This window comes from Suncus etruscus, chromosome 18, assembly GCF_024139225.1.
Source record: "Suncus etruscus isolate mSunEtr1 chromosome 18, mSunEtr1.pri.cur, whole genome shotgun sequence".
Classification (NCBI taxonomy): domain Eukaryota; kingdom Metazoa; phylum Chordata; class Mammalia; order Eulipotyphla; family Soricidae; genus Suncus; species Suncus etruscus.
Genome location: NC_064865.1, coordinates 2,738,463 through 2,763,808, shown reverse-complemented (window position 1 = coordinate 2,763,808; position 25,346 = coordinate 2,738,463). Strand labels below are relative to the sequence as shown.

Genomic DNA, 25,346 nt, shown 5'->3' with positions numbered 1-25,346 from the left:
GGTCCCCCGTGCCTGCCAGGAGCTATTTCTGAGCAGACAGCCAGGAGTAACCCCTGAGCATCGCCGGGTGTGGCCCAAAAACAAAAACAAAAAAAAAAGAAGGCAGGTATGAAGATGAAGAGTGTATATATATATAAGTGGTAAAAATATATATAAAAAAATATATACATATATATACAGACACACACACATTATATATTTCTATTTTTACCACTTACTCTTCTAACCTAACCTGGGATTTTTATTTTTTATTTTTATTTTTTTGGGGCCACACCCGTTTGATGCTCAGGGGTTACTCCTGGCTAAGTGCTCAGAAATTGCCCCTGGCTTGGGGGGACCATATGGGACGAAGGGGGATTGAACCGTGGTCCTTCCTTGGCTAGTGCTTGCGAGGCAGACACCTTACCTCTAGCGCCACTTTGCCGGCCCCAACCTGGGACTTTTAAACCTTTTTCCAATTGTGATTCCTTTTTCATTACACAGTTGATTGTTTTGTTTTGTTTTTTGGGGGGCCATACCCGGTGACGTTCAAGTTACTCCTGACTCAGAAATCACCCCTGGCTTGGGGTACCATATGGGGCACTGGAGGATCAAACCACTGTCTGTCCTAGGCTAGCGCCAGCAAGACAGATGCCTTATCGCTCCGCGCCATCGCTCTGCCCCCTACACGGTTGATTTTGAATTAATTTTTTTGTTGTTTGTTTTTGGGTCAAACCTGGCTGTGCTCAGGGGTTACTTCTGGCTCCACGCTCAGAAATCACTCCTGTCAGGCTCGGGGAACCCTATGGGATGCTGGGATTCGAACCAATGACCTTCTGCATGAAAGGCAAATGCCTTACCTCCATGCTGTCTCTCCAGCCCTGATTTTGAATTGATTTTTGATTATTGTGCATTTAGAAACATTTTACTGTTGCAGTTTTTTGATGACACTCACATTTTAGTAAGAAGCCCAATATAGCATGAACTAGTTATAGTTTTTTTTTTGTTTTGTTTTGTTTTGTTTTTGGTTTTTGGGCCACACCCGGTGACACTCAGGGGTTATTCCTGACTATGAGCTCAGAAATCGCTCCTGGCCTGGGGTACCATATGGGACACCAGGGAACCGAATCATGGTTCGTCCTAGTCTAGTGCGGGCAAGGCCCAATATAATTTTTATTTGATGTACAGTAAAGTTTTGGGTTTGTTTTGGGCCCCACACCTGGCAGTGCTCCGAACTTATTCCTGCTCTGTGCTCAGTTGTATCCTGGAAATTCTTGGGTGACTATAAATGGTGCTGGGATTGATTGAACCCAGAATGACTGCTAACAAAGCAAGGTCCTACTTGTTATACTGTCTCCTCAGCCCATACAAAAGCTTTCTAACTAGCCTCTTTTTCTTGATCTTTTCAAATCTGTTCTGAATTTTCAAATCTTTTACAAACCTATTCTCATTCTTACTATTTTCTTCTTTTCTTCATTTTTTGGGCCACACCTGGTGACACTCTGGGGTTACTCCTGGCTCTGTGTTCAGAAATTGCTCCTGGCTTGGGGGACCATATGTGATGCCAGGGGATCAAACCGCAGTTTGTCCTAGGTTAGCGTGTGTAAGGCAAACGCCTTACCGCTTGTGCCACCGCGTCGGCCCCTCTTATTTTTTCTTAAAGAGTAGATGAATAAACCATTAGCAAAACTCATGAAGAAAAAAAAATTAAAAAATAAACTCACGAAGAAAGGAAGAGAAAGAAGCTTAATAAACCGAGGGCCCAGAGAGATAGCACAGCGACGTTTGCCTTGCAAGCAGCCGATCCAGGACCAAAAGGTGGTTGGTTCGAATCCCGGTGTCCCATATGGTCCCCTGTGCCTGCCAGGAGCTATTTCTGAGCAGACAGCCAGGAGTAACCCCTGAGCACCACCGGTGTGACCCAAAAACCCAAAAAAAAGAAGAAGCTTAATAAACCGAATTAGAAATGTAAAGGAGGGAGGTAACTTCAGATCCTATAGAAATTCAAAGGGCAATCAGAGATTACTTTGAGAAACTCTGTCACAAAACAAGAGAACCTGGAAGAAATAGATTAATTCTTGGACTCCTGTAACCTCCCAAGGTTGAACCAAGATGATCTGGAATATCTGAACAGACATATCACTATTGAGGAAATTAAAATGGTTATTAAAAGTTTCCCCAAAACAAAAGAAAGATCAGGCCCAGATGGATTCACTAGTGAATTCTTTACCTTTCAAGAGGACCTACTGCCAATTGTTTTCAGGCTCTACCAGGAAATTTAACAAACATAAGCAGGTCCAGAGCGGTAGGCATAAGGCATCTGCCTTGCGTGCGCTAGCCTAGGACGGATCATGGTTTGATCCCCCGGCATCACATATGGTCCTCGAAGCCAGTAGCGATTTCTGAGCCACAAAGCCAGGAGTAACCCCTCAGTGTCAACGGGTGTGGCCCAAAAACCAAAAAATAAGAAAACAGAAACACAAGCAATCCAAATAGTTTTTATGAAGCTATATCACCTTGATACCAAAAGCAGAGATGCCACAGGAAAAATAAAGAGAACTACAGAACAATTTACTTGAAGAACACAGATGCAAAGATCCTCAACAAAATTCTAGCAAACAGGATCAAAAGTCTCACAGACACCATGACCAAGTAGGATTCATTCCAGAGATGCAAGTTATTGGATGTAATATACCATATCAACAGAAGGAAAAATAATAAAAGTCGTGATCATATCAATAGATGCAGAGAAAGGATTTGATAAGGTTCAACATCTGTTCATGATAAAAACTCTCAACAAGATGGGAATGGAAGGAACTTTTCTCAATATATTCAAGGTCATTTACTATAAACCCATGGCAAATATATACTCAATGGAGAAAAACTGAAAGTCTTTTCTCTAAAATCTGGCACAAAACAAGGCTGCTCCCTTTTGCTCCTCCTATTCAATATAGTACTGGAAATACTTGCCATAGCAATCATGCAAGGGCATCCAGATAGGAAAGGAAGAAGTCAAACTCACTGTTTTTAGATGACATAGTTAGAAAATCTTGGGGCTGGAGAGATGGCATGGAGGTAGGGCATTTGCTTTGCATCCAGAAAAACGGTGGTTCAAATTCCAGCACACCATATGGTCTCCTGAGCCTGCCAGGAGCAATTTCTGAGCAGAGCCAGGAGTAACCCCTGAGCACCCCTGGGTGTGACCCAAAAACAAAACAAAACAAAAAACCTAGAAATTGAGGGGCCAGAGAGATAGAATGGAGGCAGGGTGTTTGCCTTGCATGCAGAAGGACAGTGGTTCGAATCCAGGCATCCCATATGGTCCCCTGTAGTATATGAAAAAGTTTCCATAAGATTATCCTTGGAATTGTTGTATATAAAAGTGTTTCCTTAGGATTGTTCTGTGACTATTGCCCCACCTAGCCCTTCCAGGTGGGGCGCTGTGGAGTTGGCAATAAATAGCTTGATGGACAAGGGAGAGGGCTCTTTTGCGAAAGCTGCCAGCTGCAGGAGGATTCTCTGGCTCTCTTTGCCCAATCTTTTACACCCTATCCTTCTTGTCTGTGTGGATTATTATTTGCTGCGGATAAATATTACCAAGGTCTTCCCCCGAAAGGGGACAAGGGGATGGGAAGTAATTTCTCATTCTGGGGACTGTTCTTGGATTCACAAATACCCAGCAAACTTAACAGCGAAGATACCTTACAGTCCCCCAAGCCTGCCAGGAGCGATTTCTGAGTGTAGAGCTAGGAGTAATCCCTGAGCCCTGCTGGGTGTGACCCAAAAACCAAAGCCACAAAAGAAACCAAAAACTAGAAATTGAGTTTCCATATGATACAGCAATATCACTTCTAGGGATAGATATATCCTGGGAACACAAAAGCACAATATGAAAATGTCCTCTGTACTCCTATGTTTACTGCAGCACTATTTACAATAGCCAGAATCTGGGAACAACCCAGGTGCCCAACAATGAGTGGCTAAAAAGAAACTGGTATATTAACACAGTGGAATATTATACAGCTGTTAAGAAGAAAATGAAGTCATGAAATTTGTTTATACATGGATGGACATGGAGACTATCATGCTGAGTGAAATAAGTCAGAAGGATAAATATAGAATAGTCTCACTCATCTGTAAGATATAAGAAAAATAAAAACAGGCCGGAGAGATAGCACAGCAGCGTTTGCCTTGCAAGCAGCTGACCCAGGACCTAAAGTGGTTGGTTCAAATCCTGGTGTCCCACAGGGTCCCGAGTGCCTTCCAGGAGCGATTTCTGAGCAGACAGCCAGGAGTAACCCCTGAGCATCATCGGGTGTGGCTCAAAAACCAAAAATAAAAAAGGAAAGAAAAATAGAAACAGTATGGTAATTTTCAGACAATAGAGATAGGGACCAGGATGACCAGCTCTTGATCTGAAGCTTATCACAAAGAGCAGTGAGCACAGTCAGAGCAGTAACTGCATTGACAACTGTCATGACAAAAAATGATAGAATCAGAATGCCTGTCCCAGAGACAGGCAGAGGGGGTGGGGAGGGTAATGGGGACATTGGTGGCAGGAAAGTTGAATTGTTAAATAGGTGGTATGCATTCTATGACTGAAACCTAACTATAAGCCATGGTGCTTAAATAAAGGGGGAAAAAAAGAGTAGATCAGTATAAGATGATACCTAGTTATCAATCCCAAACATAGGTGTTCCCACAACTTCCTCCTTCCTTAAACATCATCCTTTGGTATATAAAAGCCCACTGAACATGTACTTCTGTCTCTCTTGACCTTCCCATTTCTGTTATCCTGTTATTGATTTGATTTTAATAAAGAAGGAATTCGCCTTTTTAGCTGAGGCAGAGAGCATGAGGCAAAAGGCCATGACACCACGATCATCCTTTCCTGACTGGCTTGGTTGATTATTTTCTTCACTCTGCCCTGTTTCTTCAGACCCGGCTGCTGGGGTTTGGAAATATGGTGCCTGGGCTGATTTCACAACTCGTGAAATTATTTTATTTTACAGATCAGTTCATGGTAATATTCTTTCAGAGTTTTGTTTTATTTGGGCAACACTCAGCAATGCTCAATGCTTACTTTTGGCTTTGCTCAGGGATCACTCCTTGTGAAGTTCAGGGAGCCATATGGTGTTCCAGAAGGTAAGGCCAGGTTCAAATCATACAAGACAAAGGCCCTACTAACTGTACGGTCAGTTCTCTTTTGATGTAATGTAAACTATTAAAATCTTGGGGCCGGAGAGATAGCATGGAGGTAAGGCGTTTGCCTTTCATGCAGGAGGTCATCGGTTCGAATCCCGGCGTCCCATATGGTCCCCCGTGCCTGCCAGGAACAATTTCTGAGCCTGGAGCCAGGAATAATCTCTGAGCACTGCCGGGTGTGACCCAAAAACCAAAAAAAAAAAAAAAAATTAAAATCTCAGCATTCCATGTTTCTTTTCTAGTATCTATACTTTTTGTGGGGGAGAAAGGTTTCTGTCCTGGAACTATTCCTGTCTCTGTGCTCAGGAGTCATTTCCTATACTAGGGACTGAATCAGGGTTGATTACATATAAGGAAAGTTCTTTTAGCCCTATACCAAAGGTCCTCATGTGGATCATGGGCCACATGCGGCTTTCCAAGGACATTTATCTGGCCACCTAGGTGTTATCACCACTGCCCTATGTGCTTAGCAGCCAACTCGTCCTTAGCAGCTGACGCATCAGTCCTCGTGTAGGATGTGCGCCCCACTCTACCACTCCCTTCCTTTTCTCTGTCTTTCAACTTCTCTCAGTCTCAGGCAGGGATCCTCAGCCTATGGCCTGCCAAAAGCAGGCCCATAATTCTCATTGAAATACTGTTAAGTTTGTTGATTAAACTTTACTTTTTCGGGGGCCCGAGAGATAGCATAGAGGTTGGGCATTTGCCTTGCATGCAGAAGGACAGTGGTTGGCATCCCATATGGGCCCCCGAGCCTGCCAGGAGTGATTTCTGAGCGTAGAGCCAGGAGGAACCCCTGAGAGCTGCCAGGTGTGCCCCCAAAAATAAAAATAAAAAAAAAAACCCTTGTTCTTCATTTTAAATATTGTATTTATTCCCTTTTTGTTTTCTTACTTCTAAATAAGTGCAGTGTGCTTAGGGATTTGTTCATAGTTTCTTTTTAAAAAAAAAAAAAAAAAAACTATTCCAGGGCTGGAGAGATAACATGGAGTTATGGCATTTGGCTTGCATGCAGAAGGATGGTGGTTTGAATACTGGCATCCCATATGGTCCCCCGAGCCTGCCAAGAGTGATTTCTGAGCGTAGAGCCAAACCAGGTTTAACCCCTGAGCACTGCTGGGTGTGACCCAAAACAAAACAAAACAAAAACTAACCCAAAAAACAACCCTATATTTTAAGCCTCCAGTGGTCTGAGGGACATTGAACTGGCCCCTTGTTTAAAAAGTTTTAGGATCCCTGCCCTATACCACCTCTCCAGTTCTTTTATCATTTAGATTTTATTTTATTTTTTTAGTGAAGCAAGATAGTTTTTTTTTTTTTTTTTGGTTTTTGGGCCACACCCGGTAACGCTCAGGGGTTACTCCTGGCTATGCGCTCAGAAGTCGCTCCTGGCTTGGGGGACCATATGGGACGCCGGGGGATCGAACCGCGGTCCGTCTCCTTAGGCTAGCGCAGGTAAGGCAGGCACCTTACCTCCAGCGCCACCGCCCGGCCCCGATAGTTTTTATTGAACAAAACTTGTTTAGAAAGATATAAAAGGAAAGACAGAGGGGAAATTTGTGTTCAAGAGAGACTAAAGACTTCTCCAGAGTGGAAATAAGCAAGCAAAGAAACAAGAAAGATACATGTTTAAGGGAGAACACAGGCTTGTAGAGCAAAACCTAGCATTTAATTTTTATCTCTCTTTATTATGACTTCTAATTTCTCATAATTTGAGAATTAGAAACTTCTCATTATATATATATATTTACTATATATGTAAATTCTATATGGGTTGTGTGTGGGAGAAATTTTATGTTTAACAAAGTCAATAGGTATGCCCATCAAGCCAGTGCTCTCCCTTGAATATATATCTCACTTGTCTGTCTTTGTTTCTCTTTGCTTGCTTATACGTTTTTTTTACTTGCTTATTAATATTTTGTTTTTGTTTTGGGGCCACACCTGATGACACTCAGGGGTTACTTCTGGCTATGTACTCAGAAATCAGTCCTGGCTTGGGGGACTATATGAGACACTGGGGATCGAACCTAGGCCTGTCCTGGGCCGGCTGCACATAAGGCAAAATGTCTTACCACTTTGTTATTCAGCCCCTGCTTATTCTTTGATTCTCATGTTCTCTCTTGAACATACAACATCTTTCACATATATATATGTATATATATGTATGTATGTATGTATGTATATTTAAGCACCATGATTACAAGCATGATTGTAGTTGGGTTTCAGTCAAAAGGATCACTCTCCTTCACCAGTGCAACATTCTCACCACCAATGCCCCCTCTCTCCCCCCACCTGTATTCAAGACAGGCATTCTACTTTTCTCATTAAGATTGTCTTTTTGTTTTGTTTTGTTGTTGTTTTGTTTTTGGGTCACACCCAGCAGCACTCAGGGGTTACTCCTGGCTCTGTACTCAGAAATCGCTTCTGGCAGGCTTGGGAGACCATATGGGATGCCAGGATTTGAGCCACTGTCCTTCTACAGGCAAGGCAAATGCCCTACCTCCATGCTATCTTTCTGGCCCCTCTTGTTAAGATTGTCGTGATAGGGCCCGGAGAGATAGCACAGTGGCGTTTGCCTTGCAAGCGGCCGATCCAGGACCTAAGGTGGTTGGTTCGAATCCCGGTATCCCATATGGTCCCCCGTGCCTGCCAGGAGCTATTTCTGAGCAAACAGCCAGGAGTAACCCCTGAGCACTGCCGTGTGTGGCCCAAAAACAAAAAAACAAACAAAAAAAAAGATCGTCGTGATAGTTGCTAGAATAGTTATTTCCCAGAGTGGTGAGCTTCATATTTCTGAGCTGGTCGTACTGGCCCTCATCTCTGTTGTCTCTGGACATTATCACAATAATGTCTTTAATTTTTCTTAAAACCCATAGAAGACCAAAACTATTCTGTGTCTATCTCTCTCCCTCTGACTTATTTCACTCAGCATAATAGATTCCATGTACATCCATTATAGGAAAAGTTCATGACTTTATCTCTCTTGACGGGTGCATAATATTCCATTGTGTATATGTACCACATTTTCTTTAAGGATATTTTGGTTGTTTCTAGAGTCTGGCTACTGTAAATAGCGTTGCAATGAGTATAGGTATGAGGAAGGGCTTTTTGAATTGTATTTTTGTGTTCCTAGGGTATATCCCTGGGAGTGGTATAGCTGAATCATATGGGAGCTCAATTTCCACTTTTTGGAGGAATCTCCGTATTTTCCATAAAGGTTGGACCAGCAGTGAACGAGAATTCCTTTCTCTCCACATTTCTGCCAACACTGATTGTTCTTGTTCTTTGTGATGTGTGCCAGTCTCTGTGGCATGAACAATGAGGTACCTCATTGTTGTTTTGATTTGCATCTCCCTGATAATTAGTGATGTGAAGCATTTTTTTCATGTGCCTTTTTTGCCATTTGTATTTCTTTGAGGAAGTGTCTGTTTATTTCTTCCCATTTTTTGATGGGTTTAAATGTTTTTTTCTTGTTAAGTTATGTCAGTACCTTGTATATTTTTGATATTTGTCTCTTATCTGAATGGTATTGGGTGAATAGTTTTTCCAATTCTGTGTGTGGCTTTTGTATCCTAGGCACTATTTCCTTTGAGGTGCAGAAGCTTCTCAGCTTAATATATTCCCATCTGTTTATCTCTGCTTCCACTTGTTTGAAGAGTGCTGTTTCCTCCTAGAAGATGCCTTTCGTCTAGTTGTCATGGAGTGTTTTACCTACCTGTTGTTCTATATACCTTATGGTTTCAGGCCTGATATCAAGGTCTTTAATCCATTTGGATTTGACCTTTGTGCATGGTGTTAGATGGAGGTCTGAGTTCGCTTTTTTGCAAGTGGCTAACCAGTTGTGCCAACATCACTTGTTGAAGAGGTTTTCCTCGCTCTATTTTGGATTTCTTGCCCCTTTATCAAAAATTAATTGATTGTAAGTCTGGGGAACATTCTCTGAATACTCAAGTATTCAGATCAGAGGATCTGTCTTTATTCCAGTACCATGCTGTTTAGTAACTATTGCTTTGTAATAGTTAAATTTGGGGAAATACTTAATATTGGGCAAAGTAATGCCTCCCATATTCCTTTTCCCAAGGATTGCTTTATTTGTGGGTGTTTATTGTTTCAAATGAATTTCAGGAGTGTTTGATCCACTTCTTTGAACAATGTCATGGTTATCTTTACAGGGATTGCATTAAATATGTACAATGCTTTGGTGAGTATTGCCATTTTATTTTATTTTATTTTATTTTATTTTATTTTATTTTATTTTGGTTTTTGGGCCACACCCGGTGACGCTCAGGGGTTACTCCTGGCTATGTGCTCAGAAGTCGCTCCTGGCTTGGGAGACCATATGGGACGCCGGGGATCGAACCGCGGTCCATCCAAGGATAGCGCAGGCAAGGCATGTACCTTACCTGTAGTGCCACCGCCCGGCCCCGAGTATTGCCATTTTAATGACATCAATCCTGCCAATACATGAGCAGGGTATGTGTCTCCATTTCCATGTGTCCTCTTTTTTTTTTTTTTTTTGGTTTTCGTTTTTTGGGCCACACCCGATGACACTCATGGGTTACACCTAGCTATGCGCTCAGAAATCACTTCTGGCTTGGGAACCATATGGGATGCCAGGGGATGCTAGCACCGGTAAGACAGATGCCTTACTGCTTGCGCCATTGCTCCAGCCCCTCTTATTACTTGAAGCAGGATTTTGTAGTTTTCTTTGTACTGCATAGGTTCTTCTCCTCTTTAGTTGACTACAAGATATTTGAGTTGTGTGACACTAATGTGAATGGGAGTTTTTTTTTTTTTTTTTTTTTGGGCCACACCCGGCGATGCTCAGGGGTTACTCCTGGCTGTCTGCTCAGAAATAGCTCCTGGCAGGCACGGGGGACCATATGGGACACCGGGATTCGAACCAGCCACCTTTGGTCCTGGGTCGGCTACTTGCAAGGCAAACGCCACTGTGCTATCTCTCCGGGCCGGGAGTTTTTTTTAATGTCCATTTCTTCTCTCTCGTTATTGGTGTATAAGAAGGCCATTGATTTTTGCATATTAATTTTATAGCCTGCCACTTTGTTATATGAATCTGTTGTTTCTAGAAGCTTTTTGCTAGTCTTTAGGGTTTTCTAAATATAGTTTCATGTCACCTGCAAACAATGAGAGCTTAACATCTTCCTTTCCTATCTGCATGCCCTTGATATCTTTTTCTTGCCTAATCACTATGGAAAGTACTTCCAGTACTGTGTTGAATAGAAGTGGTGAGAGAGGGTAGCCTTGTCTTGTACCAGATTTTATTTTTATTTTTTTTTTTTTTATTTTTTTTATTTTTGGGCCACACCTGGTAATGCTCAGAAGTTGCTCCTGGCTTGGGGGACCATATGGGACACCGGGGGATCGAACCGCGGTCCGTCCAAGGCTAGCGCAGGCAAGGCAGGCACCTTACCTTTAGCGCCACCGCCCGGCCCCTTGTACCAGATTTTAGAGGAAAGGCTTTTAGTTTATCTCCATTGAGTATTTGCCATTGGCTTGTGATAGATGGCCTTAACTCTCTCTCTCTCTCTCTCTCTTTATATGTATATATATATATATATATATATATATATATATATATATATATATATATATACACACACATACATGTAAGGCAAACACCCTACCTTCATGCTATCTCTCCAGCCCCAGCCTTGACTATATTGAGAAAAGTTCCTTTCGTTCCCATCTTAATGAGAGGTTTTTTTTTTTTTTTTTTTTTTAATCAAGAATGGGTGTTGGGGCCCGGAGAGATAGCACAGCGGCGTTTGCCTTGCAAGCAGCCAATCCAGGACCAAAGGTGGTTGGTTTGAATCCCAGTGTCCCATATAGTCCCCCGTGCCTGCCAGGAGCTATTTCTGAGCAGACAGCCAGGAGTAACCCCTGAGCAATGCCGGGTGTGGCTCAAAAACAAAAAACAAACAAACAAAAAAGAATGGGTGTTGGACCTTATTGAATGCTTTCTCTGCATCTATTTATATAATAATATCTATTGATCATATGTGCTCAGAAATTGCTTCTGGCTTGGGGGACCATATGGGATGCTGGGGGATTGAACCGTGGTCCATCTTAGGTTAGCGCATGCAAGGCAAATACCCTACCGCTTGCGCCACTCTGGCCCTAATTTTTCTTTTTCTTTTTGTTGATGTGGTATATTATGTTGATTGATTTACGAATGTTAAACCATCCTTTCATTCCTGGGATGAAACCTACTTGAATACCTTCTTTTTTTTTTTTTTTTTTTTTTTTTTTTTGGTTTTTGGGCCACACCCGGTAACGCTCAGGGGTTACTCCTGGCTATGCGCTCAGAAGTCGCTCCTGGCTTGGGGGACCATATGGGACGCCGGGGGATCGAACCGTGGTCCATCTCCTAGGCTAGCGCAGGTAAGGCAGGCACCTTACCTCCAGCGCCACCGCCCGGCCCCTTGAATACCTTCTTGATGAGGCATCGGATCCTATTTGCCAGAATTTTGTTGAGGATATTTGAATTTGTGTTCATCAGGGATATTGGTCTGTAATTTTCTTTTTTGGCAGCATCTTTGTCTAGTTTTGGTATCAAGGTGTAGTTTTGGTATCAAGGTGATATTAGCTTCATAAAAACTATTTGGAAGTGTTCCTGTTTCTTCAATTTAATGAAAGAGCCTGAAAAGGATTGGTTGTAGTTCCTCTTGAAAGGTTAAAAAGAATTCATTAATGAATCTATCTGGGCCTGGGCTTTTGTTTTTGGGAAGACTTTTTGATTTGTTTTGTTTTGGGGTCATACCCGCCAGCACTCAGTGGTTACTCCTGGCTCTTTGCTCAGACATCGCTCCTGGCAGGCTCAAGGGACCATATGGGATGCAGGGATTCAAACCACCGACCTTCTGCATGCAAGGCAAATGCCTTACCTCCATGCTATCTATCTCTCCAGCCCCTTGGGAAGACTTGATTACCATTTTAATTTCCTCAATAGTGATGGGGCTGTTTAGATATGCTTTATTATCCTTATTCAACCCTGGAAGGTTGTAAGAGTCTAAGAATTTTTCCATTTCTTCCAGGTTTTGGAAGAACCTGTTTCGTGGCATAGCGTTTCTCAAAGTAGTCTCTGATTACCCTTTGAATCTCTGCTATATCTCCCCCTTTCCTTTTCTTTCTTTTTTTGGTTTGTTTTTTGGGTCACACCCAGCGGCACTTGGGTTACTCCTGGCTCTTCAATCAGAAGTCACTCCTTGCAGACTCAGAGGACCATATAGGATGCCAGGATTCGAACCAGGGTCTGTCCCAGTCAGCCACATGCAAGGCAAATACCTTACTGCTGTGCTATCTTTTCTCCCCTCCTTCTTTACTTTTTTTTTTTTTTTTTTTTGTGGTTTTTGGGTTCACGCCCAGGCTCAGAAATTGCTTCTGTCAGGCATGGGGGACCATATGGAACGCTGGGATTCGAACCAATGACCTCCTGCATGAAAGGCAGACGACTTACCTCCATGCTATCTCTCCGGCCCCTGTTTTGTTTTTTTGGGTCACACCCGTTTGATGCTCAGGGGTTACCCCTGGCTAAGTGCTCAGAAATTGCCCCTGGCTTGGGGGGACCATATGGGACGCCGGGGGATCGAACCGTGGTCCTGATCCTTGGCTTGCAAGGCAGACACCTTACCTCTAGTGCCACCTCGCTGGCCCCCCCCCTTTTCATTTCTAATTGGTTTATTAAGTTTCTCTCCCTTTATTTGTGAGTTTTGCCAGTGGTTTATCAATCTTGTTTACTTTTTCAAAGAACCAACTTCTGCTTTCATTGATCTTTTGTATTGTTTTTTGGATGTTCACTTCAGTGATTTCTGCTTTAAACTTGTTATTTCCTCCTGCCTACCTATTTTTGGGTCTTTTTGTTGGTCATTTTCTAATTCTAAAAGCTGTGTCATTAAGCTACTTATGTAGGCCCTTCCTTCCTGATGTGTGTTTGCAAAGCTATAAATTTTCCTCTCGGTACCGCTTTTGTTGTGTCCCGTAAATTCTGATAATTTGTGTCTTCATTGCCATTTGTTTCCAGGAATGTTTTGATTTCCTCTTTGATTTGATCTCTGACCCACTGATTGTTCAGTTTTTTTTTTTGGGGGGGCACACCCAGCGGTGCTCAGGGGTCACTCCTGGCTCCATGCTCAGAAATTGCTCCTGGCAGGCACGGGGACCATATGGGACGCCGGGATTTGAACCAACCACCTTTGGTCCTGGATTGGCTACTTGCAAGGCAAACGCTGCTGTGCTATCTCTCCGGGCCCTTGTTTTTTTTGTTCTGTTTTGTTTTTGGGCCACACCCAGTGGTGCTCAGGTGTTACTCCTGGCTGTCTGCTCAGAAATAGCTCCTGGCAGCCACGGGGGACCATATGGGACACTGGGATTGGAACCAACCACCTTTGGTCCTGGGTCGGCTGCTTGCAAGACAAACGCCGCTGTGCTATCTCTCTGGGCCCCGCAAGGTAGTTTTTATTGAACAAAACATCCCAGTCATTTTTGTTCTAAATTTAGGGATCGCTCTTGGTGTACTGGAATCATATGGGATACCTGGATTTGAATTTGGGTCAGTAAGCCATATGCAAGTTCACCTATTACTCGTGGTGGACTCACGGGACCTGATGGGATACTGGGGATCTAACTCAGGTCTGCCACTGTGCAAGACAAACAGCCTATTCTCTGTGCTATCACTCAGGCCCTATAGATAATGTTTAATGGTCTCCATAAAAGCTACAGGAATTACTCTAAATATGAGAAGTAGAACAGGGAACTATATAGACAAGATACTTTCATGAAATAAGATATCAGAGGCAATAAAGGAGTACATGTGAGGTATGACAAATGTATTAAAAAAGACAGGATAAGGGATAGAAATAGTTTAGGAATCTTTAACAGGTTACATTTGACACTCACTATTTCAGTATCTTTTTTCTTTTTTTTTTTTGGTTTTTGGGCCACACCCGGTAACGCTCAGGGGTTACTCCTGGCTATGTGCTCAGAAGTTGCTCCTGGCTTGGGGGACCATATGGGACACCGGGGGATCGAACCGCGGTCCGTCCAAGGCTAGCGCAGGCAAGGCAGGCACCTTACCTTTAGCGCCACCGCAGGCCCCTCAGTATCTTTTTTCTTGGTGAGAGATGCTCCAGGCTATGCTCAGGGAGTACAGGGGCTATTAACTGTGATATTCTGCCTATAGGAAGGAGCAGCTCAGTGCTTGCATCTAACAGTTCAGTGCTTTCCAGATCCAGGCCCAGGACCACCAGGACCACTCTGGAATTGACTTGCTCCATGTGCAAAGCACGTGAGCTATCTTGAGCTATGTCCCCAGCCCCTTACATATTTTATATAGTAATATGTATTGTAAATATTAAGGATCAAAGGTATAAAGAATTTTAAGATATTCATATATTTCTAGTTTGTCTTTCAGGGATGATGCCAATGCCAATTAATGCTCTCAGCAGCTATCTCTGAATTTATTCATCCTTTTTTGCTGGTGTGATCTTTCTAGTGAATCTTGAATTGGGAAGATTTTCAAATTGTTATTTTGTTTTCTCCATTCTTTTTTTTTTTTTTTTTTTTTTTTTTGTGGTTTTTGGGTCACACCCGGCAGTGCTCAGAGGTTACTCCTGGCTCCATGCTCAGAAATTGCTCCTGGCAGGCATGGGGGGAACCATATAGGACGCCGGGATTCGAACCGATGACCTTCTGCATGAAAGGCAAAGCCTTACCTCCATGCTATCTCTCCAGCCCCTGTTTTCTCCATTCTATCTTCTCTCCACCAACCAGTATTCCAGACTCCCCATTTGCCCTATTCTTTTTTTTTGGGGGGGGGGGTTTGGGCCACAGCCGGCGTTGCTCAGGGGTTACTCCTGCTGTTTGCTCAGAAATAGCTCCTGGCAGGCATGGGGGACCATATGGGACACCGGGATTCAAACCAACCACCTTAGGTCCTGGATGGGCTGCTTGCAAGGCAAACACTGCTGTGCTATCTCTCCAGGCCCTGCCCTATTCTTATTTTCTATAGAATCCTATTCATTTAACCTTTCTGTGATTCAGAATTATCTTTTTTTTGTTTTGGGGTCACACCCAGCAGCGCTCAGGGGTTACTTCTGGCTCCACACTCAGAAATCGCTCCTGGCAGGCTTGAGGGACCATATGGGATGCCGGGACTCGAACCACTGTCCTTCTGTGTCTAAAGCAAATGCCCTACCACTGTGCATCTCTCCAGCCCCAAATTATCTTTTTTAAAAATTTTTTTCCTTGTATTTGGGTCAGACTTGGTGACTTCTCACTCTGTACTCAGGGATCTTGTGATGCCTGGCAGGCCTGAGGGACCGTATGGGATGCTGAGGATTACACCTGGCCCAACCATGTGTAAAACAAGTACCCAATCCATTGTACTTTCTTACCAGCACTCTTTTTGTATAATGATTTATTATAACCAGAATTCACCTAAGTGCCTGTTCCCCATGTTGCTGATGAATTTATATGAAAATACTTTAATAATTTATAAAATGCAGCATTGATGTTTTTAAAAAGAGGAGTCTTAGGGCCGGAGGGATAGCACAGCAGTGGGGCGTTTGCCTTGCACACAGCCGATTTAGGACAGATGGTGGTTCGAATCCCGGCAACCCATATGGTCCCCCCCACCTCATGCCTGCCAGGAGCGATTTCTGAGCCCAGAGCCAGGAGTAACCCCTGAGAGCTGCTGGGTGTGACTCCCCACCCCCAAATAATAAAAAAACAAAAAAGGAGTCCTGCGACTTCAAAAGTGTTAAATTCTCATGGCACTATTTTTGTTTTTGTTTTTTGTTTTTCCATCTTGGGCTATTCATAGGGTGCTCGGGGCTTACTCTTCCAGACTTGGTGCTCAGGAATTACTCTTGGCAGGGCTTGGAGAAACTATATACGAGTCTAAGGAACAAGGGTCAGCCACATGCAAGACCAGTGCTTTACCTGATATCCTGTTGATCCAACCCATTTTAGATTTTATGTGTATAAGATCACTGGTGTGTGTATATACTTAAATATATATACAGGGGCCAGAGAGATAGCATGGAGGTAAGGCATTTGCCTTTTATGCAGAAGGTCATTGGTTCAAATCCTGGCGTCCCATAAGGTCCCCCGTGCCTGCCAGGGGCTATTTCTGAGCAGATAGCCAGGAGTGACCCCTGTGCACCTCCGGGTGTGGCCCCAACCCCCCCAAAATATATATATAAATTTATACATACATATATATTATATATGTGTGTGTATATATATATATATATAAGAGGGTTTGGGCTACAGCTGTACTGAAGAGCTGTTTTTGGCTCCTGGCTTTGGGCTAGGAGTGACCCTGGTCACTTATGCTTAGGGACCATATACAGTGCCAAGGATTTGAACCAGGATCAGTGGGTTGCAAGGGAAGCAGCTTAATTTTCTCTTATCTCTTGGTCCCTTAGATACTTCTTTAGGGTAAAAATATTTAATGTGTATTAAAGTCTTAAGTCATCCCAGACATTCTTTTTTTTTGGTTTGTGGTTTTTTGTTTGTTTATTGGGCCACACCCAATGGTGTGCAAGGGTTACTCCTGGCTCTTCACTCAGCACTCACTACCTGCACACACTGGGGATTATATGGGTTACCAGGTGGGTCAGCACTGCACTATTGCTCTTGGCCCCCACAGAAATTCTTTATCTTTGCAAACATGAACCCTGAACATGTTTGCATCTGTGATAAGTGAATTCAACTATCATCATTTAGTTAAGATTTTCTGCATTTGGGGGTTGGAGATATATAGCATGGAGGTAGGTAGGGCGTTTGCCTTACATGCAGGACAGTGATTCGAATTCCGGCATCTCATATGGTCCCCCGAGCCTGCCAGGAGTGATTTCTGAGTGTAGAGCCAGGAGGAACCCCTGAACGCTGCCGTGTGTGACCCAAAATCCAAAAAAAAAAAAAAAAAAGAAAAGAAAAAGATTGTCTTCATTTGCTTAAAAATCAGTTAACTTTTCTTTTTTGGGGGGAGGCACACCTGTCCGTGCTCAGGGGTTACTCCTGGCTGTCTGCTCAGAAATAGCTCCTGGCAGGCACAGGAGACCATATGGAACGCCGGGATTCAAACCAACCACCTTAGGTCCTAGATCGGCTTCTTGCAAGGCAAACGCTGCTGTGCTATCTCTCCGGCCCCCAGTTAGCTCTTCTTCCCTCCTTTCATTGTTATTAGGATTTAAAAATTGTAATTAATTGCATTGATAATATTCTTTTTTTTTTTTTTTTTTTTGGTTTTTGGGTCACACCCGGCAGCGCTCAGGGGTTACTCCTGGCTCTACACTCAGAAATCGCTCCTGGCAGGCTCGGGGGACCATATGGGATGCCAGGATTCAAACCGCCATCCTTCTGCATGCAAGGCAAACACTTTACCTTCATGCTATCTCTCTGGCCCAATAATATTCTGTATCTACCAAAGAACATATTGTAAAAGCCTCATTTTTATCCTTATTCTCCATTTCTCCAAAGGCAGCAAGAATATTCAAAATGTTTAGTATTCTAGAGAAATTTTAGGATGTATAATTAGTTAATTAATATATTTCTCTGATGATTTACTTTTTATGATGAGATAGAGCTATGAAATTTATTGCAAATCATTCTTCCCCAATTTATACAGCTTTAGACACTGAAAATATGGTCAAATGCCCATGTTTTATAAATTATTTATTCTTTGGGCCACACCCTGCTATGCTCATGGCTTACTCCTGACCTCTACTCAGGGGTCACTTTTAGTGGTGCTGGGAGTTAAAACCCAGTGGGCCACATGCAAGGCAAGTTTCCTAATCGCTGTGCCATCAATCCAGCTCTGTTTTTATTTTTGATTTTGGCTGTTTTACTGAGAAAAGACAGTGTTAGACTATTTTGATTTTCTTTTAAGTTAGGTTTTTCCTCTTCTAGGAATCAAAGCCAAGTAATGAAAATTCATCTGTAAGCCCACAGCCACTGGCCAACCAGCCCGATCAGCCTATTGCTACTTACGAGTATTATGATGCTGGTAATCACTGGTGCAGAGACTGCAATACCATCTGTGGGACCATGTTTGACTTCTTCACTCATATGCACAACAAGATCCACACAAAGGTAGGTATCCTCCATCTTTTATTTCCCTTTTTCCTTCTGAAACTTCCATATCTACGTGTGCATTACATAGCTGGAAGCATTTCTATGGGCAGGAGCCTCAATCTGAAGAGCCAAGAGATACTAAGAAAGGAGACACTATCTCCAGGGCTTAGTTCAAGGAACCTGCTTAAACTAAACACCAAAACAAGTGTAAGTGAGGCTTTTACCTCTTGACTCCTTGAGTAGCTTATTTTTTGTTTCATTTTATCCATTGCTGGTCTTTGCTCTAACATGTGTTTATCTTTATCACAGGTGATTTCTGTTTAAACGGTTGGCAGCATGGGTAGGGGTGGATAATTGGGGCTTCTGGTCCCTCTCTGGTATGGGAGAAAATAAAAGATATATTAGGTCTTTGAGTGTTTAGAGCTGTTATGTGAGCACCTCTGCCTCTTACAATTAGACACTGGATCCTTACAACAGACCTTGGGCTTCAAAGACCCACAGTGAGGCCAAGCCAGATGCTGTAAAGCACACTGACAAGATTACTATTCCTGCCAAAGGTATGTCTTTTCTCTTTTTGCTTCCCTTACTTTCATCCAGTAAAGAAATTCCTTGAATTTGGGTGCTAGGAAATAGCATAGGATTTACACAACCATAAACAGTCTTTGCAACTGCCTTCTATATGCCAATTGTACACTAGATTCTGAAGAAATAAGAGTTCTGGTGTAAAAGGTGGGGGGGGGGCAGCATAAAGAGAAAATAAATGTATAAGACTACAAATGTTAGGGCTGGAGCAATAGAACCGTGAATAAGGCACTTGCCTTGCACGCATCCAATCTAGATTCAATCCCTGATATCTCTTATGGTCACTTGAGCCCCACCATGAATAATTCCTGAGTATTGAGCCAGGAATAAATTCTAAGTATCACCAGTGTGGTTCTCCCTTCTTCCTCCCCCCAAAAGAAATAAAGACCACAAATTTATATCCATATGGCCATAATTCTGACATGTTAAACATATATGTATTACTAAAATATAACCTCTTAAAAGTTCTTGTCATTGGGGCTGGAGAGAGAGCATGGAGGTAGTGCATTTGTCTTGCATGTAGAAGGACGGTGGTTCGAATCCCATCATCCCTTTGGGTCCCCCAAGCCAGCCAGGAGCGATTTCTGAGCGTGGAGCCAGGAGTAACCCCTGAGTGCTGCCGGGTGTGACCCAAAAATCAAAAAAAAAAGTTCTTGTCATCTTATGCACCAACATAGGACTTACTTAAAATACAGATGAAAAGAATAGTAAAGGGGGCCGGGCAGTGGCGCAAGAGGTAAGGTGCCTGCCTTGCCTGCACTAGCCTTGGACGGACCACAGTTCGATCTCCCGGCGTCCCATATGGTCCCCCAAGCCAGGAGCAACTTCTGAGCGCATAGCCAGGAGTAACCCCTGAGCGTTACCGGGTGTGGCCCAAAAACCAAAAAAAAAAAAAAAAAAAGAAAAGAAAAGAATAGTAAAGCATATATTTACCATGTCTTTTCAATTGTGAACTAAAATTATTTCTTAATTACTGTTAAAGGGATTAGATTGAGAAATAGAACATTTGTCTTTAAGCTTCTCCATTTATTACCTACATAAGTAGTCAATACTGCTACATCATTTACATCTATAAATGAGTAATTAATACCATGAGAGCTCTTTATTCATACCTTCCTGGACTATCTGGGAATATAGTTCTGAAACTAAGATACTTAGTACTATTTGGAATTGGAGAAGTATCAGTGACTGAAATTAAGTTGGCGCAGAGTCATTTTGTAATTAACCAGTTAGTGTTCCCAAGAGGTGGAAGGGTTAAAGATCCTGAGTTGGGAAGACTATGCCATCGAGATTCAACTAACTAGTACTTTTGACTCAAAAGTAGGTAAGGTTCTCTGTATAATTAACCATTTAATTTCGAAGGGGAAGTGGGATTTTCTTTAATTGCTGTTGTCCTGGGTGAAAATGACTTATTTCTTGGCTTCTACTTCTCTCAGGCTCCGAGTTTCTGTTTCCCATCAATGGATATTATTGTCAGCTCTGTGAGGAATTTTTGGGGGATTCATTTTCTGGAGAGCAACATGTGAAGAGTCTTCAACACAATGAGAAATATAAGGTTGGTCTTTACAGTAACCTGTGGTGGTTCCCCCTTTCTCTAGTCATCCTTTGACTTTTTGAAATAAATTTAGGCCCCAAAAAAGTCATTGAAATTTCAAGTTCATGTAAGTACTGGGAAATTCTGAGTTCTAATGAGAGATATAGCCCTGCTTGAACCATCTATATTTTTGGAGCAGACAACCCTAGGCATTTCTGTGAAATGAATTCTAACAGAGGTGGGACAAGATTTTCTCTCTTATATATAGTATTTTAACTCATTTTTGAGCCATTATCTTTATCTTACAGAACTACGTGGATGAAAACCCATTGTATGAGGAAGAGCGAAATCTGGACCACCAAGCTGGATTAGCGGTAGCCCTGAAGAGAGCAAGGCGACGTCAGAATAAGCTTAAACGCAGACTTAGTGAGAAAACAAAGGAAGAGAAGAAAGAAAAAAAGGCAAAGATTATGAAAGATGTAAGCGAGGATGACAAGATCTGTGAGGAATTAGATGACCATTTATTTGAGGATAAGAACGGTAGTGAAAAAAATGTCTGTAAAAAGAAGCCTAGCATCAAACTCCAATTAAAAGAAGAGTTAAAGAAAGATTCACCAACCTCTTCCTCTTTTGGGAAATTCAGCTGGAAGAAATCAGAAAAAGAGGAGGAAAACAGTGCAGCAGTGACACTAAGTATTCCCAAGGAAGAGACTGTGGAAAGCAGTAAGGATAAAGAGGATAGCAAAGCTGAAACTGGGAAGGCGAAACTCATTAAAATCAGGCTTTCTGGGAAAACAGTTGTGGCACATACTAGCCCTTGGACACCTGTTGTGACCACTTCAGCTCAGACTAAGATTCGACCCAATCTGCCTATCCCATCCACAGTGCTCCGTAAGTCCAGCTCAGCCACAATGAGCAAACCAGCTCCTCTTAATACTTTTCTCTCAATCAAGTCCTCTGGAACCACTGCTAAGCCTCTACCAGTTGTTAAAGAGTCATCACCTGAACAACTTCTACCTCCCGATATCATCTCCAAAGCATTTGGAGGGGAAGAGGTGCTTCTAAAAGGGTCTCCAGAGGAAAAAAAGGTACTGGCTGAAAAGAAAGAGCCATCCCATATGCCAGAACAAATACTACCGCCCCCACCGCCGCCGCCACCACCACCACCTCCTCCTCCACTCCCCACAGTTACACCTCATCTAGCTGCTCCAACTTCTACTCAAGTAGATGCTACCTTGACTCCAACACAGTCAAGCCCAGCTGTCTCTCAGCCTCTCAGCCCTGACTTCCTGGATCTTAACATTTTGAACAGTGTGTTGCCAGTAGCTATCATGGCTTCAGCACAGCCAGCTGCTATACCTTCTGATGAAACAGCTCCTGGGGTAAGTGAGAATGATAAAGACCAGGCTGTGTTTTCTGTGTTAGTTCGCCCTCCACCTCCCCTCTCAAGTGTGTTCAGTGAACAAGCGAAAAAATTGGAAAAGCGAAATTCATGCCTAGCCACAGCCAATGCTAAAGATTTGTATGACATATTCTACAGTAGTGGTGGAAAGGGGACAACAGAGACTAAACTGAGTAGTGGTTCATTGGCCAATGGGGAAAACCCCAACCTCTTAAAAGTTGGAAATTCAGATACTTCTGCCATTTCTACTTTGAATAGCTGTATATCCCAAGAGAAGTTCACTCCAGATGAAAGTTTGGACTCTGTTCCTTTAGTCAGCAAACATGAAAAATCTGTTAAAAAAACAACATTGGTATCTTTAGAGAAATGGTCAGTTGTAGAACACATAGACCCAAACAGCAAAGATAGTAGATATAGGTTTCTACAACCTCTGACAAGGTTGTGCCAAAGCAGGTCTTATGAAGCTGTTGCCCAAACGACAGACACTATGGCCATTTGGACTTCTAGCTCATTCGAGAATGATGCTAGTAGGGATGTATCTCCAGAGGTAAAAAATGAGCTTGACGTTGGAGCACCAGGGCCACCAGATACAGAACCAGCCCATCAGCTCTTGGACATTCATTCTCATACCATGGAATCTCAGAAGCTGGTAGAAGCCCACCTTCTGAAATCTGGTGACCAGGATGAAAAACGCCAAGAGCTCCAGAAATCTAAAGATTATAGAGAAAATGAGGAAAAGACAAACACTGTACTAAAAGAAAGAGGACAAAGGCCTTCTGAGAGGATTATAGGAGAGGGAACTGGAATTAATATTGGCCCCAATAACACAGCAGACTCTAATTTGAACCATGAGAAAAAATACGTGTCAGAAAGAGAAGCACAAGTGACTGACAAAAAGGCTGAGCAGTCCAAGACACTAATGACAGGAAGCAAAATTCAAAGTAGTGTAAGAATTGAATTGACTGCACAAACTCTCTCTTCATCACAGGTAAAAATAGATTCATTTCCATCAGAAACTAGATCTTTACTCCAGAACCCACAAGATAAAGTTTTAAAAAGTCTTGCCCCAGAATTACTTCTTCAATCCTCAGCCAAACCACCTACATGTTTAATAGATCATATAAAAGAAAAGGGAGTTTCAGCTAATATAGAATGGCCAGAAAATTCACTTCTAGAACCAGCTTCTAAAATCTCCAGATATAAAAGTCTTAAACTCAAAAAAGAAAGATCAAAAGGTTTTCAGGGTAAAATGATGCATGAACTGACTGTTTCAGAAGAGAAGAGGAAGAAGCCAGAAATTTGGGGATGTCCAGAGAAATCAGAAGCAGAAGCCCTGGAACTACAAGGTATCCATCCAGAATTAACAGTGACGGTAGAAGGAAAACCTTTAGAAAACTCTGAAATCACAGACTTAAAAGTGAAAGAACTTGCTGCCCTGAGAAATCTGGGGAATGTGGGTATCGATTTTCACAATACTCAAGTAGAAAACACAACACATAAATCCTCAACTTCCCTGTCTCAGAAAATATGTGAAGAAAATTCTCCATCTTATGTAGGACACAATCCTAACACTCTCACTGACTTTGAATCCATCCCATCCTTTTCTGCGTTTCACTCAGACTCTCCTAAAACCCTGGTCCTTAACATTGGAACAGAGGGTGAACAAAACTCATCTAATCCCAGAAATGGGAGGATCACCCGTAACATTTTGAAAACTGCACTTCCTATAGAAAATGTTGACCTTGACTTGGGGAGACTGGAAGGAACCCACCAGGCCTTTGATTTGTTAGCAGGAGGAATGATGCCCAAGGAGGAAGAAGGAACTGAAGCAAAGAAACAAGATTCATTCAGACTGAAATCCCAAACAATGAGTTCTCCTTGCCTTCCGGACCTTGTTGACTTTGTTACCAGAACATCTGTGGTTCAGAAAGAAAAGATCTGTTCTCTCTCAGAACCAGGTGGCCCTCCTGAATGTAATTCCCCAGAGAATGCATCTGTCAGACAGGTAACAATGCCTCAAGTTGATGCAGTTGATGACAGCCATTTGAATATGGGAGAATGTCTGGCTTCAACCTCTCCTACGAGACAGCAGGTTGTTAGAAGCAATATGTTCCCTCGTGATACACCTGTCCAGGGAGCTACAGTTGATGCTATTCAGGACTACGAAGAACCCAGTGTTCATAAATAAGAATGCACATCCAGAACAGCTTGTGGGTGAATCAGTGGCTTCTAGACTCTGGCACCCAGATGATGCAGGTCGCTCTCATCTGGACCCTACAGGCAATATCCTCCGCTTCGTACAGTGAATGCTCATGGAAGTCTTCTTCCCTTTTTGTGTTTTCCCCATGTCTCCTTAAAATATCAGAGAAATGACTAATAACTACTTCTATACATATCTGTAAAAATATCTTATGTTAAAATGTTTTATTGCCGATTTTGTCATTAAAATCAAATGTCTATCTGGTTCACCATCTAGTGTGCTTTGATTGTATTTTGACTTTGCTTCTGCCGTTCTGGAATGTGGGGGAGGAGAGGAACAGTTGGTTTCTTCAATTGCTATGTTGTATTCCCACCCAATTTTGTGGGCAACTGATGGATCTAGGAGAAACACCAGAAAGCTGGCTAAAATTGAAAACTGCTGATGAACGATTGTTCATCTCTTGGGCTTCTGTTTGGATGGGCCTGCCTTAATATTTTGAAGTACAGTGTGAGTAGCTCTTTCATATACTGTTTGTGGGACATCAACTATACTCCGTTGTCTTCGCTTGAGACACAAACCTGTCTGGAAGTCGTTCATAAACACCATAAAATCTAGCAGGCTCACTTTGGAAGACAACAAATTGGTAAGACATAAAATTGCTCAGTTGCTAGAAGCATATAGGCTTCTTGGCTCACTTTTAATTTTGAAATGGCCTTTGTTATGTCTGTCAAGACTTTGTCTAATTGTTTAGTAACTGTTGTAAAGAGGTAGAGTTTTAAAACTAGGTTTGGGATTGAACTCATTCTGTTTTTTCACTAATTGACTACATGCAAGGACATAATTCATATATCTTTCTACCTCTCTGTTCCCAGATTTTTTAACCATAATGTGATATTATGAGTTGTACACTTTGTTTAAAAGATTAAAGAGTTTATAAGTTGGTTTGGACAAGTTTAACTTTATTTTTTTAATGTGTCAATTGCTTGCAATAAATGCATTAATCTCACGTTTCATTTTGATTTTTGTCTGGAAATGACACACATTTTAACTCCAGTGAAGAAGTATGACCCCTCATTTCCCTAATATCTGTTCCTCCCTGCAGCCATTCTTTCCCCACTTATCAGAACTAATACTTTCATGTCAGTTTATTGACTTGATATTTGGGGAAGGTGGGTCACACTCAGCCCAGGAGCTACTCCCATTGATGCTCAAAGGTTCATGCAGTTTTTCAGGGATTGAATTTGGGGTTCCTGCATGAAAAATGTGTTCCAACCCAGCCCTATTATTATTACGATTTTTATTTATTTTTTAATTTTTAGTTTTTGGGTCACACCTGGCTCTATGCTCAG

General features: G+C 42.4%; 1 protein-coding gene across 1 annotated transcript in view; it reads left to right on the top strand.

Annotated features, from left to right (window-relative positions):
* Positions 1–25,003, top strand: part of ZNF318 (zinc finger protein 318) — a 51,959-nt gene extending 26,956 nt beyond the window's left edge. The window contains exons 7-10 of the mRNA XM_049765211.1: positions 18,115–18,297; positions 18,737–18,836; positions 20,298–20,416; positions 20,704–25,003. Coding sequence (XP_049621168.1) covers positions 18,115–18,297; positions 18,737–18,836; positions 20,298–20,416; positions 20,704–23,985 — 3,684 coding nt within the window. The 3' untranslated portion in view covers positions 23,986–25,003. The remainder of the gene's footprint in view (positions 1–18,114; positions 18,298–18,736; positions 18,837–20,297; positions 20,417–20,703) is intronic.
* The last annotated feature ends 343 nt before the right edge of the window (positions 25,004–25,346 follow it).